Source organism: Macaca mulatta, chromosome 1 (assembly GCF_049350105.2).
Source record: "Macaca mulatta isolate MMU2019108-1 chromosome 1, T2T-MMU8v2.0, whole genome shotgun sequence".
Taxonomy (NCBI): Eukaryota; Metazoa; Chordata; class Mammalia; order Primates; family Cercopithecidae; genus Macaca; species Macaca mulatta.
This window is the reverse complement of record NC_133406.1, coordinates 214,806,555-214,821,728: the sequence shown is the minus strand read 5'-3', so window position 1 is coordinate 214,821,728 and position 15,174 is coordinate 214,806,555. Positions and strand designations below refer to the sequence as shown.

Here is a 15,174-nt window from a genome sequence, read left to right as displayed (position 1 = left end):
ATTCCAGCCTCACCTCCACCTCCTGGATCCAAGGCAGGGACACGTCCCTATGACTCCATCCAGGCTGCACAGGAGATCTGACCTGCTCCCATCAGCCTCTGACTTCCAACCCCAGCCCAGCATCCCCAGACATCCTCTGTGGGATGCGGAGGAGGGACAATGGGAGGAGCTTCTCTCCTGGTTGGAATTCCTCAGTAGAATGCAGAAGGCTGGAGGTCACAGAGGCCTCTGTGATATAACCACAAGGGGGAGTGAGACCACTTGGAGTGAGGATTCTTTGAGGAGAAAGAAGAGACTGAGCAACCATGAAGGATAATGAAAAGGCCTGGTGGCAGCAGTGGACCTCCTACACAGGCCTCGTGGTTGGGGGCGGGACTCAGGAGGACCGTATGGGGTTTGGAAGGGGAGTAGCTGCACTGAGGGGCCGCCCCTCTCCCCTGCAGAGTGCCATTCACGAGTCCTACGGTCGGCCAGAGGAGCAGGTGCTCATCAACCGCCGGGACATCATGAACAAAGCGGTAAGGATAGCTCCCGCCCCACAGTGGCCCCTCCTGCAGCTGTGCTCATGGGCAGCAGACCCTCGTGGTAACTCTGCCCCCTCTCCCATCTAAACACCCCCAGAGGACCCTCCCTAGCACTGATGCCTGAGTGACTGCCCTTGATATGTTAGTAACTCTCTGGCAGTGTCCCCCATAGGAACCCTTATATAACGATCGTCTTCACTATCAGAGAGCCCAAAGAGATTCTCTGGCAATGACTTCCACAAAAATGCCCCAATAGTAACCCACTTTTAGTGGCCATTTAGATAGTGACCTCTACACTGATGTCTCCATTCCATGATCCACTCTCAGGTGACTTTCCCCCTCTAGAGTGGGCCCCAGGGACCCCCATTCTCTAAGAGCAAACCTCCAGGCAGAGGCTTCCTGTGGTGACACCTGCCTGAAGGAAGGTCCTGCCCTCCTCCAGGACACCTGGGACATGCAGGAGTACATCACTCGCATGTACATCAAGCAGCTGCTCCGACACCCCGCCTTCCAACTGCTGCTGGCCCTGCTGCTGGTGATCAACGCCATCACCATCGCTCTCCGCACCAACTCCTACCTGGACCAGGTGGGACGCCAGCATGACCTCTGCCCCACTAACCCTAATGGGGGCCCTGGGGCGAGAACTCTCCCAGCCTCAGGCTCCTTATCTGTCTATGATGGTTGGATTGGGTGCTCTTCAAGGGTCTGTCAGCTCTGACCTTCTAGGAATCTGGAGATCAAGGAATACTTCATGGTGGAGAGGGCTCTGCAGCCTGGCTTTGAGGAATGCATTGGATTTGTACAGGAAGGACAGGAGAAGAATGGTGTGAGGAGAGGGAGGCAAATGGGTGCCTTGTGGAGAAGGGGTATCCAATTCTAACCAGCACTTACTAAAGGACAATCACTCAGTGCCAGGTACTGACTGTGCAGACTGCCAGGGTCCCAGGGATAATAAGCACAACTGGGTCCTGTCTCAGACACATAGAAACTGTCATTACAAGTGCCCAAGTAGCACCCAGAGTACATGGAGGCTCAACGAAGGCACTCAAACCTAATCTGGGGGATCCGAGCTGGCTTCCTGGAGAAAGTGACACTGGAGTTGAGAGTAAAAAGTAGGATGTGATCTCAGTCACTACAACAAAGAAACAGAAAAAAAGAGCATGTAGGAGTTGGCCAGGCAAAGAGAGGTGGGGAGACTGTTTTGGGGAAAAACAGCATATGAGAGACTTCTCTGTGTCCAACTTGAAGTTCAGCGTGACTTATCCTTGATGTTTTAATTTCTTTTCTTTTTTTTTTTTTTTTAGAGACAAGATCTCACTCTGTCACCCAGGCTGGTGTGCAGTGGCACCATCTTGGCTCAATGCAGCCTTGAACTCCTGGACTCAAGTGATCCTCCTCCCTCAGCCTTGCAAGTAGCTAGGACTACAGGCACGAGATACCACGCCTGGCTAATTAAAAACTTTTTTTGAGCCAGGCGCAGTGCTTCACACCTGTAATCCCAACACTTTGGCAGGCTGAAGTGGGTGGATCATCTGAGGTCAGGAGTTCAAGACCAGCCAGCCTGGCCAACACGGTGAAACCCCGTCTCTATTAAAAATACAAAACTTAGCTGGGCGTTGCAGTGGGTGCCTATAATCCCAGCTACTTGAGAGGCTGAGGCAGGAGAATCACTTGAACCCAGGAGGCGGAGTTTGCAGTGAGCTGAGATGTCACCAAAAAAAAAAAAAAAGAAAGAAAGAAAAGAAAGAGAGGAGACATGGTGACTTGGGACTGCTAGGTGGAGTCGGGCACTATGGGGGCTGTTAGTGGGGTTGCAGCCATAAGGAAGCTGAAGGAGGAGTTTCGAGATTGAGAGAAAGTGAATTGGGCTCTGGGCAGACCCCAGTCACCCATCTACCCATTCATCCATCCAGGGTGCACGTCCTGGACCCATGAGTGGCAGGATACCCAGGAGTTTGGTTAGGCCTAACTTGGAGTATTTGGAGAGCTGGAATAGCAGGAGAGGTTAGGACAGATGGAGCTTGGTGTTCTCTACCCTCAGGGGCCAGGTCTTTTCCTCCCAATCCTGGAGGCTGTTCTGCCTCTCCTACTTCCCTCTCCAAAATATCCCTATTCTAGAAGTTAGGGACAAAAGTCCGTAGTCAGACAACCATCTTTATCAACTAGCTGTGCACACACAGGCACCACTCTGATTCCACTTCTGTAAGATGGGAATAAAACCTACTTTGCAGGACAACAGTCATGGTAACATGAAGTGATATGTGATAGTCCCAGCACAGTGCCTGGCACGCACACGCAAAGTATGTTTTAAAGGAAGTGACAAAGATGCTGAGGACCAAGAGCAGTAGTGATACGGGCCTTCCCTCCCCTACATACATCCTCTCCCTGCCGGCTTGCCCAGGCCCTGCTCCACTGACCTCTCTGCCCCTCTTTTTTCTCTGTCTTCCATGTAGAAACACTATGAGTTCTTCTCTACCATAGATGACATTGTGCTGACCATCCTTATGTGTGAGGTTCTCCTCGGCTGGCTCAATGGCTTCTGGATTTTCTGGAAGGTGAGATCTAGAGCCCTTTGCCCATACTCTTCCCTGGGGACTATACACCACCCAGTCTGCCCCTGTACTCCTGGCCCTACAAACTGAGGGTGTGAGTATGTGTATAAACAGAGTGTGTTAGTTCTGAGATGTGTATGATGTGGCAGAAAGTAACTGGTACTAGAAGTGCAGCCTGCCTGGGCTCCAATTCCAATCCCTGCTCCAGCTTTCCCCAGCTCTGTAGTCTTGGACAAACCTGACTTCCTTATCTGAGAAATGGGGCTGAGAGGATCTACCTTAATTTACAGAGGTTAGCAGGGATCAGCACATTTTTTCTGTAATGGGCCGGATAAAAAAAGATTTTAAGCTTCACAGCTGTACAGTCTCTGTTACAATGACTCACCTCTCCCATGGCAGCACAAAAGCAACCATGGACCGCACACAAATGAAGTGGGTATGGCTGTGTTCATGGACACCCAAATTGGAATTTCATGTAATTTTCACATGTTACAAAATCTGATTTTCCCTATTCACTTGCTTTACTCCTACTTACAGACTCGTTCAGATGTCTTCTCTTCCAGGATGTCTTCCTGTCTCTCCCAGGATAGGTTAGGCGCTACTTTGTGTCTCCATGATGCTATGCACTTATTATTACTATTTTTTTTTTCATGGAGTTAAAATTTGCTGTTTATCCATCTCCCTCAGAATAGTCTGTGAGCCCAACAGGGCAGGCATCCTATATTCTCAGGAACTGATCTGGGTATGGCACACAACAGGAGCTACATACTGAATGGATCTACGGGTGGATCTGCAGACAGGCAGGCTTGTATCTCCTTGTGCATGTGAAGGTGCAGACTCAGTACGAGAGGCCAGCAGGACTTGTGCTTATTGGGTCCCCAATACATTTAAGAACTTTTTTTTCCCATTAAATATAGTTTTCTTGTTGGCTGCAGTGGCTCATGCCTGTAATCCCAACACTTTGGGAGGCCGAGGTAAGAAGATCACTTGAGGCTAGGAGTTTGAGACAGACTGGCCAACATGGTGAAACCTCGTCTGTACTAAAAATACAAAAACTAGCTGGGCATCGTGGCGGGCGCCTGTAATCCCAGCTACTTAGAGGCCGAGGCAGGAGAACCGCTTGATCCCGGGAGGCGGAGGTTGCAATGAGCTGAGATTGCGCCACTGCACTCCAGTCTGGGCGACAGAGTGAGATTCTCTTTCCAAAAAAAGTTTTCTTTTTTAATATTTAATGCATATACATGCTGGTAAAAACTATATTGAAAGGTACACATAGAATTATTGCTTCTCTCTTGTCCCCTCATCCCCTTTCTCCCACCACTATCATTTCTAGGTATTGTTTTTATATTTGTAGTCTCTTTTTTATTGTCTTCGTCCATTTAGTGTTGCTATAAAGGAATACCCAAGGTTGAATAACTTATAAAGAAAGGAGTTGTATTTGACTCTCAGTTCTGCAGGCTGTGTGAGAAGCATGGTGCCAACATCTGCTTCTGGTGAGGGCTTCAGGCTGCTTCCACTCATGACAGAAGGTGAAGCATGTGCAGATCACATGGTGAGAGAGGAAACAAAAGAGAGTGAGGGGAGATGCTGGGCTCTTTTTTTTTTTTTTTTTTTTTTGAGACAGAGTCTTGCTCTGTCACCCAGGCTGGAGTGCAGTGACGCGATCTCAGTTCACTGCAAGCCCCACCTCCCCGGGTTCACACCATTCTCCTGCCTCAGCCTCCCAAGTAGCTGGAACTACAGGCGCCCACCACCATGCCTGGCTAATTTTTTGTATTTTTAGTAGAGATGGGGTTTCACCGTGTTAGTCAGGATGGTCTCAATCTCCTGACCTTGTGATCCGCCCTCCTCGGCCTCCCAAAGTACTGGGATTACAGGCATAAGCCACCACACCTGGCCCATGCCAGCCTCTTTTTAACAAGCAGCTCTTGAGGGAACTCACTCATTACCTTCAGGATGGCACCAAGCCATTCATGACCCAACCACCTCCCATTAGGTCCCACCTCTAACACTGAACATCAGATTTCAACATGAGATTTGGAGGGGATAAGCATTCAAACTATAGCATCCTCCCAGTATTTATTTTTACAATAATCAGCAAGTATGTATATACTCTCAATCTTCCCTTTCCTAACAGTAACATAGCATAAACATTATTCTGCACTTTACTTTTGTCACTGAATGGATCCTGACAATCTTTCTACATCAGTACATAGAGATCTTTCTCATTTTTCTTTCTTTCTTTTTTTTTTTTTTTTTTTTTTCTGTAGAGATGAGGTCTTGCTATGTTTTCCAGGCTGGTCTCAAACTCTTGGCCTCAAGCGATCCTCTTCCACCAGCCTCTCAGAGCACCAGGATTACAGGCAAAGGTCACCATACCTGGCCTCATTTTTCTTTTTTGTAGCTACATAGTATTCTATTGATTTAATGGAATTTAACGGGCCATCATTTACCCAATCAGTCTCTTCTGATCATTGGACACATTGGTTTTCTTTACCTTTTTTTTTTTTTTTTTGAGACAGAGTCTCACTCTTGTTGCCCAGGCTGGAGTACAATGACACTATTTAGGCTCACTGCAGCCTCAACCTCTTGGGCTTAAGTGATCCTCCCACCTCAGCCCTGCAAGTAGCTGGGACTACATGGGCACATGCCAACACCCCTGGCTAATTTATATATATATATATATATATATATATATATATATATATATATATATATATTTTTTTTTTTTTTTTTTTTTTTTTTTTTTTTTTTTTGAGACGGAGTCTCGCTTTGTCTCCCAGGCTGGAGTGCAGTGGCACCATCTTGGCTCACTGCAAGCTCTGCCTCCTAGGTTCAGGCCATTCTCCTGCCTCAGCCTCTGAGTAGCTGGGACTGCAGGCACGCACCACCACACCTGGCTAATTTTTTTGTATTTTTAGTAGAGACGGGGTTTCACCGTGTTAGCCAGGATGGTCTCGATCTCCTGACCTCGTGATCTGCCCACCTTGGCCTCCCAAAGTGCTGGGATTACAGGCGTGAGCCACCGCGCCCGGCTAATTTTTATATTTTTTTGTAGAGACAGGGTTTCACCATGTTGTCCAGGCTGTCTGGAACTCCTGAGCTCAAGCAATCCTCTTGCCTCAGTCTCCCAAGGTGCTGGAATTACAGACTTGCACCACTGCACCTGGCATGTTGGTTATTCTCAACCTTATACAAATTGTCATTTTGTACCTCAACCAGAGTATCTGCGGATCAGATTTCTAGAAGTGTGATCCTTGTTCAGATTTTTCATACCTGTGAGTTTCCTCCTCCTCCCCACCTCATTCCTGTGTAAGTGCCTTATTGGACAAAGGGCTTGCAAACTGTGCCTCTCCTTCCTTCCTTCCTTCCTTCCTTCCTTCCTTCCTTTCTCTCTCTCTCTCTCTCTTTCTTCCTTCCTTCCTTCCCTTCCTCACCTCCTCTCTCTCTCTTTCTTTCTCTTTCTTTCTTTCTCTCTTTCTTTCTTTCTTTCTTTCTTTCTTTCTTTCTTTCTTTCTTTCTTTCTTTCTTTCTTTCTTTCCTTCTTTCTTTCTGTCTCTCTTTCTTTCTGTCTCTCTCTCTCTCTCTCTCTCTCTTTCTTTCTCTTTTTTCGATTATCGCCCTGTCACCCAGGCTGGAATGCAGTGGCACGATCTTGGCTTGCTGCAACCTCTGCCTCCCAGGTTAAAGCAACTCTCCTGCCTCAGCCTCCCGAGTAGCTGGGACTATAGGCACGTGCCACCACGCCCAGATAATTTTTGTATTTTTTAGTAGAGATGGAATTTTACCATGTTGGCCAGGCTGGTCTCCAACTCCTGACATCGTGATCACCTGCCTCAGACTCCCAAAGTGCTGGGATTACAGGGATGAGCCACCGTGCCCGGCCCACCTGTCTTCCTTTCTCGTGCTGTGAGAGTTATCTCACCTCAGAACTGGCTACTGAAGCAGTATTCCTTATGTTTTTACTAGTATCCATTTTCATTTTATTATTAATTGTAGTGTGTGTCACCCAAAGACAGGAACAGCCAAGTGTTTTCAGGTTACCTAACTGTAGGGCAAGGCTGTTTTGCACATGCTTTAGCCAAGGCGGGCACTCAGCTTAGGGACCAGCTGTGTATCTGTAAGGGTCTTTGCTGTGTGTCTCTGAGACTGCATTTGGCTATTGACACATGTATGGGACAGAGAGTACACGTGTGTTTTGTGGCATGTTTGGGGGGCGGCAGGGTAACAGCAGTGGATGGCAGCTGACTGGCCCTGCTCTGAGAGGGACATTGAGCACTCATCCTTGGGATGTGGGGAGGGCAGACCTAGGATGCCCCCACAGGCTGGGCCTGACAGACCCCATTGGGACTGGCCTACTCCCCAGGACGGCTGGAACATCCTCAACTTCATTATCGTCTTTATCTTGCTCTTGCGGTTCTTCATTAATGAAATCAATATCCCCTCCATCAACTATACTCTCAGGTGAGCTGGGAGCTCTGGAGAAATAAGGGGAACCTATCTGGAACCCAGGAATGAGCTGGGGGGATAATGACCAGATGGAGATCAGCTTTGCCTCTCTGGGCAGCTGGTGGGGGTAATGAGGAGGGAGGGGGCTGGGAAGGGCCTAGGGGCACGCCTGAGAGGCTCTGCCACAGGGCGCTTCGTCTGGTGCATGTGTGCATGGCGGTGGAGCCCCTGGCCCGGATCATCCGCGTCATCCTGCAGTCGGTGCCTGACATGGCCAATATCATGGTCCTCATCCTCTTCTTCATGCTGGTCAGTGCCTGCCCCCGCACCCATCTGTTTCCCTTCCCTGAATAGGGCCCTTGGGTCATTGCGAATAGAGGGGTGTCTGGACGAGCAGAGAGGCCCGTGGGCCTGAATCCCTGTGATTTCCTTGGCAGCGTTCATTTGCATGACATTCGCGTGTCCTATTTCCAGGTCCTTTGGTGAAGTCGGGGTGGGGCTCTGTTCTCTCTGACAGGTTTTTTCGGTGTTTGGGGTAACACTCTTTGGTGCATTCGTGCCCAAGCATTTCCGGAACATACAGGTTGCGCTGTACACCCTCTTCATCTGCATCACCCAGGATGGCTGGGTGGACATCTACAGTGACTTCCAGTGAGTGCCGGTGGGACTTCCAGTCTCAACCCACCTATGGGGCAGGGAAGCCGGTAGTGTGTAAGGGCTCTCCCTGAGAGTGGGAGCTCCAGGGACTGGGATGAGGATGGCCCAGTGGAAGCAGGAGTTCCCAGGTCTTTAAACAGAGGAAAAGGAAATACCTGGGCTTGTGGTACCTCAAGCCTTGTCGCCCTTGAATCTCCATACATTCAGAGTCCCATTCCGACCCTTTTGTGGGGACCTCAGCTAACCTCAGCTAACCAGCTGGGTCGTTGGCCTTGGATAGGGGAGCAGGTCTGTAGTTATGCCTCAGGTTACAGAGCAACCTCCCAGCCCACCTTGGAGCCCACCAAACTGCCTGAACTCCTGGGAACTTCAGGTCTCATTTTATTCATTCTTTTTTTTTTTTTTTTTTTTTTTGAGACGGAGTCTCACGCTGTTGCCCAGGCTGGAGTGCAGTGGCGCGATCTCGGCTCACTGCAAGCTCCGCCTCCCAGGTTCCCGCCATTCTCCTGCCTCAGCCTCCTGAGTAGCTGGGACTACAGGCGCCCGCCACCGCGCCCGGCTAATTTTTTGTATTTTTAGTAGAGACGGGGTTTCACTGTGGTCTCGATCTCCTGACCTTGTGATCCGCCCGCCTCGGCCTCCCAAAGTGCTGGGATTACAGGCTTGAGCCACCGCGCCCGGCCTCATTTTATTCATTCTTAAACCCATTGCCCACATTCATTTTTGTGTTCTGTTCTTTAGCTCTTTTCCATTAAGTCTAAGCCCTATTTGTTTCCAGTTTACTCCAGAAAGTGGGACCCCCCCCTTAACTGATTTCTTTTTATCTTCTACATGTGAGTATAGAAGCCCAGTAGATAAAGGGCTTCTACGGTCATTCTCCATTATGACATAGATAATGGATAAAAATCAGGCTGGCTGGGGCTGGGCGCGGTGGCTCACGCCTGTAATCCCAGCACTTTGGGAGGTCGAGGCGGGTGGATCATGAGGTCAGGAGATCGAAACCATCCTGGCTAACACGGCGAAACCTCGTCTCTACTAAAAATACATAAATTAGCCAGGCATGGTGGCGGGCACCTGTAGTCCCAGCTGCTCGGGAGGCTGAGGCAGGAGAATGGCATGAATCCAGGAGGCAGAGCTTGCAGTGAGCCCAGATCACTCCACTGCACTCCAGCCTGGGCAATAGAGCAAGACAGTCTAAAAAAAAAAAAAAATCAGGCTGGCCGGACATGGTGGCTCATGCCTGTAATCCCAACACTTTGGGAGGCCAAGGTGGGCAGATCATGAGGTCAGGAGATCAAGACCATCCTGGTTAACACAGTGAAACCCCATCTCTACTAAAAATACAAAAACAAAGTGTAGTGGCTCACACCTGTAATCCCAGCACTTTGGGAGGCTGAGGCGGGTGGATCACAAGGTCAGGAGTTCAAGACCAGCCTGGCCAAAAAGGTGAACCCCATCTCTACTAAGTATACAAAAATTAGCCAGGCGGGGGGGCACCTGTAATCCCAGCTACTCAGGAGGCTGAGGCAAGAGAATTGCTTGAACCTGGGAGGTGGAGGTTGCAGTGAGCTGATATCGCACCACTGCACTCCAGCCTGGGTGACAGAGTGAGACTCCGTCTCAAAAAAAAAAAAAATTAGCCGGGCGTGGTGGCAAGCACCTATAGTCCCAGCTACCTGGGAGGCTGAGGCGGGAGAACGGCGTGAACCCGGGAGGTGGAGCTTGCAGTGAGCTGAGATCGCGCCACTTCACTCCAGCCTGGGCAACAGAGCGAGACTCCGTCTCAAAAAAAAAAAAGGAGTGTAGCTAATAGATTTGATTATAGTGTTGATGTGCATGTCCCCACCTTGCAGGGTTGGTTAGAGAATCAGCCCACTGTCTGGCAGCACAGCAGGTGCTTAGCAGAGAGCAGCTATTGAGACAGGAGTAGGGAATGAGATCTGCACAACAGCAGTGACACAGGCAGAAGTCCTAGTAGGCCTTGGGATGATTTTCCCATTTCATAGATAAGGAAACTCAGGCTCGAAGGGCCAGGGAAATGATGGGGCCCCTGCCTGCCATCTGCAGGACAGAGAAGAGGGAATATGCAATGGAGATTGGGGGTGCCATCTACTTTACCATCTTCATCACCATCGGTGCCTTCATTGGCATCAACCTGTTCGTCATCGTGGTGACCACCAACCTGGAGCAAATGATGAAGGCAGAAGAGCAGGGACAACAGCAACGAATAACCTTTAGTGAGGTGCGTGGGATGGGGAGGGCAGAAGGGAGGAAAAGGGGTGTGTATGAGAGCAGACTTGAACATATGTGCATGTATGTGTGTGCTTGCATAATCAAGGGCCTGGAGAAAGCCAAGTTGGAGGCCTGGAGGCAGCAGCCCCCCATCTTGAGTGCCCACCCACCCACCAACTGGGGCTTCTGAGGGGTGTGGATTTTCTAGATGTTAGATTTCTATGGCAACTCAAAACTGAGCAGCTGGGTGACCTTGGGGCATTTACCCATCTAAGCCTCAATTTTTTTCTTCTGTAAAAAGGGAATAATAATAGTACTTAACTCATAGGGTTATTTTATGAGGGTTCATGGGTAAATGAACACTGCTTGGTGCATAGTAAGCACTCAATAAATGTTAGCTACCTTATTATTCATTCAGGGTAGTACTTCCATAAGGTTGGGGAAAGGAGTGGAGTACTTCTAAAAAAAGTGGAGTGCTGGAGGCCTGGGCTTGAGGGTAGGCAGAGCTTTATAAATTTGCTGGGTAGGGTTTATCAGGGTTGAAATCTGGGTCAGGGCTAAATTTTGACAAGGGGTGAGAACTTTTAAAGAAGTGGGGGAAGAGGCCGGGCGCGGTGGCTCAAGCCTGTAATCCCAGCACTTTGGGAGGCTGAGGCGGGCGGATCACAAGGTCAGGAGATCGAGACCACAGTGAAACCCCGTCTCTACTAAAAATACAAAAAATTAGCCGGGCGCGGTGGCGGGCGCCTGTAGTCCCAGCTACTCAGGAGGCTGAGGCAGGAGAATGGCGGGAACCCGGGAGGCGGAGCTTGCAGTGAGCCAAGATCGCGCCACTGCACTCCAGCCTGGGCGACAGAGCGAGACTCCGTCTCAAAAAAAAAAAAAAAAAAAAAAGAAGTGGGGGAAGGGCATGTGCATTTAAAGTTGGATTCCTCCAGCAAGGCAGTAAGGCTAAGACCAGTGAGAGCTGAAATGAGGGCCTTAGAACCCTGGGATCCTAAGAGACTCATCCTGAAGCCAAGCAGGAAAGGAGTGCCGGGGGTGCGCCTGCCTGAGCTGTCCTGACCCCTCTCCATCTCCCGATTCCCAGACAGGCGCAGAGGAAGAGGAGGAGAATGACCAGCTGCCACTGGTGCACTGTGTGGTCGCCCGCTCGGAGAAATCTCGTTTCCCCCAGGAACCCCTTGTGGGAGGCCCCCTGTCGAACCTCTCAGAAAACACGTGTGACAACTTTTGCTTGGTGCTTGAGGCAATACAGGAGAACCTGAGGCAGTACAAGGAGATCAGAGATGAACTCAACATGTAGGGGAGGGTACTGGGGGTGCCCCCAAGTCATGTGAGTCAAGGCTGGGTGGAGTGTCAGAGTCTTTTGGCCTCACACCCTCAACATTTTAGAAGGCAGACTCTGGGCCCTAGAGAGGTCCCCCACCCTATTGGTGGAGGAGCTGGAATCCAGACTCCGAGTTCCTCCCATCTCACACAAGGGCATAGCTCGGCCTGGGTCTCTGTCAGGGCTGTGTGGGAGAGCGAAGCGGGGGTGACGCCAGGGAAGAGGTGGGAGGGCTGCTTCCCTCCCCTGCAGCCTTCTGAAAGGCACTCACTGCTCCACCCCCAGGATTGTGGAGGAGGTGCGCGCAATCCGCTTCAACCAGGAGCAGGAGGCAGAGGTGATGCAAAGGCAGTCTTCCACGAGCGGGTCATTGGAGACTACGTCATCCAAGGACGTCCGCCAGATGTCTCAACACCGAGACTTGCTCAGTGCGCTCGTTAACATGGAAAAGGTGTGCCTTCCTTCACCTACCCAATCAGTACTCGCCCTGACACTCCACCCAGGTGCAAATGCCCAGCCGGGCCTCTGGACCATTTGTCAAAGTTTCTGTCTATTCCAAGATCTGGTCCCCCTCACCACCACCACCCCACTTTTTTTTTTCTTCTTTTCTTTCTTTTTTTTTTTTTTTGAGATGGAATCTCACTCCATCGCCCAGGCTGGAATGCAGTGGTGTGATCTCAGTTCACTGCAATCTCTGCCGCCTGGGTTCAAGCGATTCTCCTGCCTCAGCCTCCCAAGTAGCTGGGATTACAGGCACCTGCCACGGCACCTGGCTAATTTTTGTAGTTTTAGTAGAGACAGGGTTTCACCATCTTGACCAGGCTGGTCTTGAACTCCTGACCTCATGATCCACCCTCCTCGGCCTCCCAAAGTGCTGGGATTACAGGCGTGAGCCACCGCGCCTGGCTGTCTGCTTCTTAAATTTCCACCTACCCCAACTGTCACTGCCTATCTGGTTAGGTTTTGTACTTTCTTTCTCGGAGTGGCTCCACCCTTCCAGCCAGTTTCATCTCTAGCACCTTCAAACCTACCCTTTCTTAGTGTGTGTGGCATGAGCCAGCTCAGTGCCTGCCTGGTGGCAGACACTTAGGCTGTAAGTATACTGTGGGCACAGGACCCCAGGATCCTATCTAAGGTGCATAAAACCAGCTGCCTCCAGAGCTCCTGGAGAGAAAAAGGCACATACCCATGGTACTTAGTTTCTTTTTCTACCCCGACACCATCTGCGTGGGATACACCCTGGGCTCCCAAACTCAGAGGGGATACTAGGTAGGCTCAAGTTAGACCTATGAAGAACTTCCTGGGAGGCCTGACTGAGGAAGCTGGTGAGACTGGAGGAGGTGAGTAAGGGAGTCTGCCATATCAGGGGAGGGGGATTAACAAGAAGACCTCTTGGTTTGCAGGTTCATGACTCTAGCTCACAAATACTCCTTAAAAAACGCAAGAACAGCCATTGAGAGGCCAGGATGGGAGCCAAGGGGCCTGCACACACACACCCAGCTGCTGCGTCTTCCTGTGTCCTTAGTGTGGCTTGGCAGAGCCTGGCCAGAGCCCATCCTCTCCCTTACACCTGGGCAGAGGCCAGGGGCTGTGAAGGTGGCAGCACCTGCAGGGCTGGTGCCTGTGAGCCCCAGGTCCAGAGGAGCCAGGACAGAGAAGGATGCTGGATGATGAGAGTGGGAACTCTAGCAGCAAGGATGAGCACAGAAGGGGGTGCTGGCCAACGCAGCCAGGATTTGACCTAAGGATGGGGATCCCTGGCCCCCTGCTCTTGCCCAGAGGTGGTGGGGGGCCTCAGTGGGCCCCAGCACCAAGAAGAGAAAGGCAAGGCCAGTGGGGCCAGACATCTGTGTGTTGACAATAAAGTTTTGTGTTGGAATCAATGTCTCTGACTGGTGGATCACCAACTCCTTGGGGTACTTGCCCGGGTCTGACAGGGAAGACAGATTTTGCCCCTCAAAATCCCATTTGTCTGGTGGGAGAGTCACAGACTGCCCTGAAGAGCCTCCAGTCTAATGGGAGGGAGAATTGCACCCCTAAAAATTTCTGACTTAATTGTAGAGATACAACCTTTGCCCTCAGGGTCCTAAGCTTTGCGGAGGAAAGTCTGGTCCTCATGGGAGGGAGCCCCTGTCTGATGAAGGAGATGGCCCTACCTGCTCTCTCCCTGTCTGAAGATGGAGACTGGTCCTCACTCTGGGGACCCCTTGTCTGATGGGATCACCAATGACCAAGTCACACAAGTACAGGCAGCTCCATCCCAGGGCAATGGAGAGTGACTGGTTAAAGTGTGGGACCTGGCAGCTTCCTGGAGGAGAGGAGGATTTTGTGGGTCAGGTGAATGAAGTCTGATAGGGAACTTAGGACCCGTGAAGCCTATTTGGGATCTTCATACTCAAGGCCTTTGAGAGCCTCAGCAGGTATGCAATCTGGGGACAGTCAGAAAACTGTGGCAATTATGGGCAATAGAAAGAGCTGCCTTAGAGGACAGGAAACCTGGGTTCTGGTCCTTCAGTGGGTCACTTGGCCTTGTTTTCCCCATCTGTGCAATTGGGAGAGGGTGAGATTGATCTCCATCTCTAAAATCAAACAATACCCTCTTATCCCAGGAAGTGGAAGACCAATGGGATCAGCTATGTCCCTGGGATGCAGGTGTGGGGGGATAACCTAGAAGGCCTGGACATCTGCCTGCTGTTCAGCGAAGCCTGACACTTAGGGGCCATGGCGATATCCAACAGTTGGAATGGGAGTCCCCAGAGGTCCACTGATTGCAGCTGATGGGAAACCCTACCCCCCATCCTCCTCCCATCAGCATTGGTTCCAGCTCTGAAAAGCCACTCAGCAGGCAGATAAGAGGCAGCACCAGAGCCAGCAGTGCCTTACTGTCTTGGAGCCTTTAATCTATTCCCCTGTTCAAGCCAGGACTTCTTCCCGGCACCCTCCAGGACCATCAGCAGCACAGATAAGGGCACCCAGAGGCTTTTGCTGCTGCTGTTGCTACTTACTGGGGATGGCACCCTTAACCTGCCTGGTGAGTATCTACACAATCTTTACACCCATCCTTCTCTGGGGGCTCTCTCAGCCCCTCTTCTTGCTGGCCAGAGAGGGAAGAAGGTGGCAGATCAGATGGTGTCTTCAGGAGAAGCTAACAGTTTGAGCATGGCTATCCTTTACCCCTAATTGTCTGAAAGATTTGGAGCATCAGTGAGCTTAGAGGCAGGAGCATGGCAGGATGACCTCCATGGAGTTCCTGGCCTTGACCATCTATCTCTTCCAGGATGCTATTTTGTCCATCTACTCCCTTCATCTTGTTCGTTATCTCATTATCTCTGCCTTTGTCTTTCCCATCCTGGCCAACCTAATAGCCTGGAGTGTCAGCAGGCTAGTTCCTTCCCAAACTGGCCTGGAACTGAGGACCTAGGAAGTCATA

At 50.6% G+C, this 15,174-nt stretch overlaps 1 protein-coding gene across 3 annotated transcripts; it reads left to right on the top strand.

Annotated features, from left to right (window-relative positions):
* Positions 1 to 153: 153 nt before the first annotated feature.
* Positions 154 to 13,623, top strand: CATSPER4 (cation channel sperm associated 4). 3 transcript variants are annotated; one of them, XR_013405648.1, is made up of 10 exons: positions 154 to 518; positions 967 to 1,110; positions 2,978 to 3,079; positions 7,443 to 7,540; positions 7,714 to 7,834; positions 8,043 to 8,176; positions 10,250 to 10,424; positions 11,509 to 11,716; positions 12,030 to 12,195; positions 13,148 to 13,623. XR_013405648.1 is itself a non-coding variant. In XM_001108634.4 (10 exons), exons 1-10 carry the CDS (start codon positions 306 to 308, stop codon positions 13,199 to 13,201), a joined length of 1,419 nt encoding a protein of 472 aa, XP_001108634.1. In that variant the 5' UTR covers positions 154 to 305; the 3' UTR covers positions 13,202 to 13,623. The 3 variants fall into 3 exon arrangements, 2 of the variants coding, with proteins under 2 accessions (XP_001108634.1, XP_077824450.1); XM_001108634.4 differs by having other exon boundaries at positions 11,505 to 11,716; XM_077968324.1 differs by lacking the exon at positions 13,148 to 13,623 and having other exon boundaries at positions 11,505 to 11,716; positions 12,030 to 12,704.
* Positions 13,624 to 15,174: the final 1,551 nt, after the last annotated feature.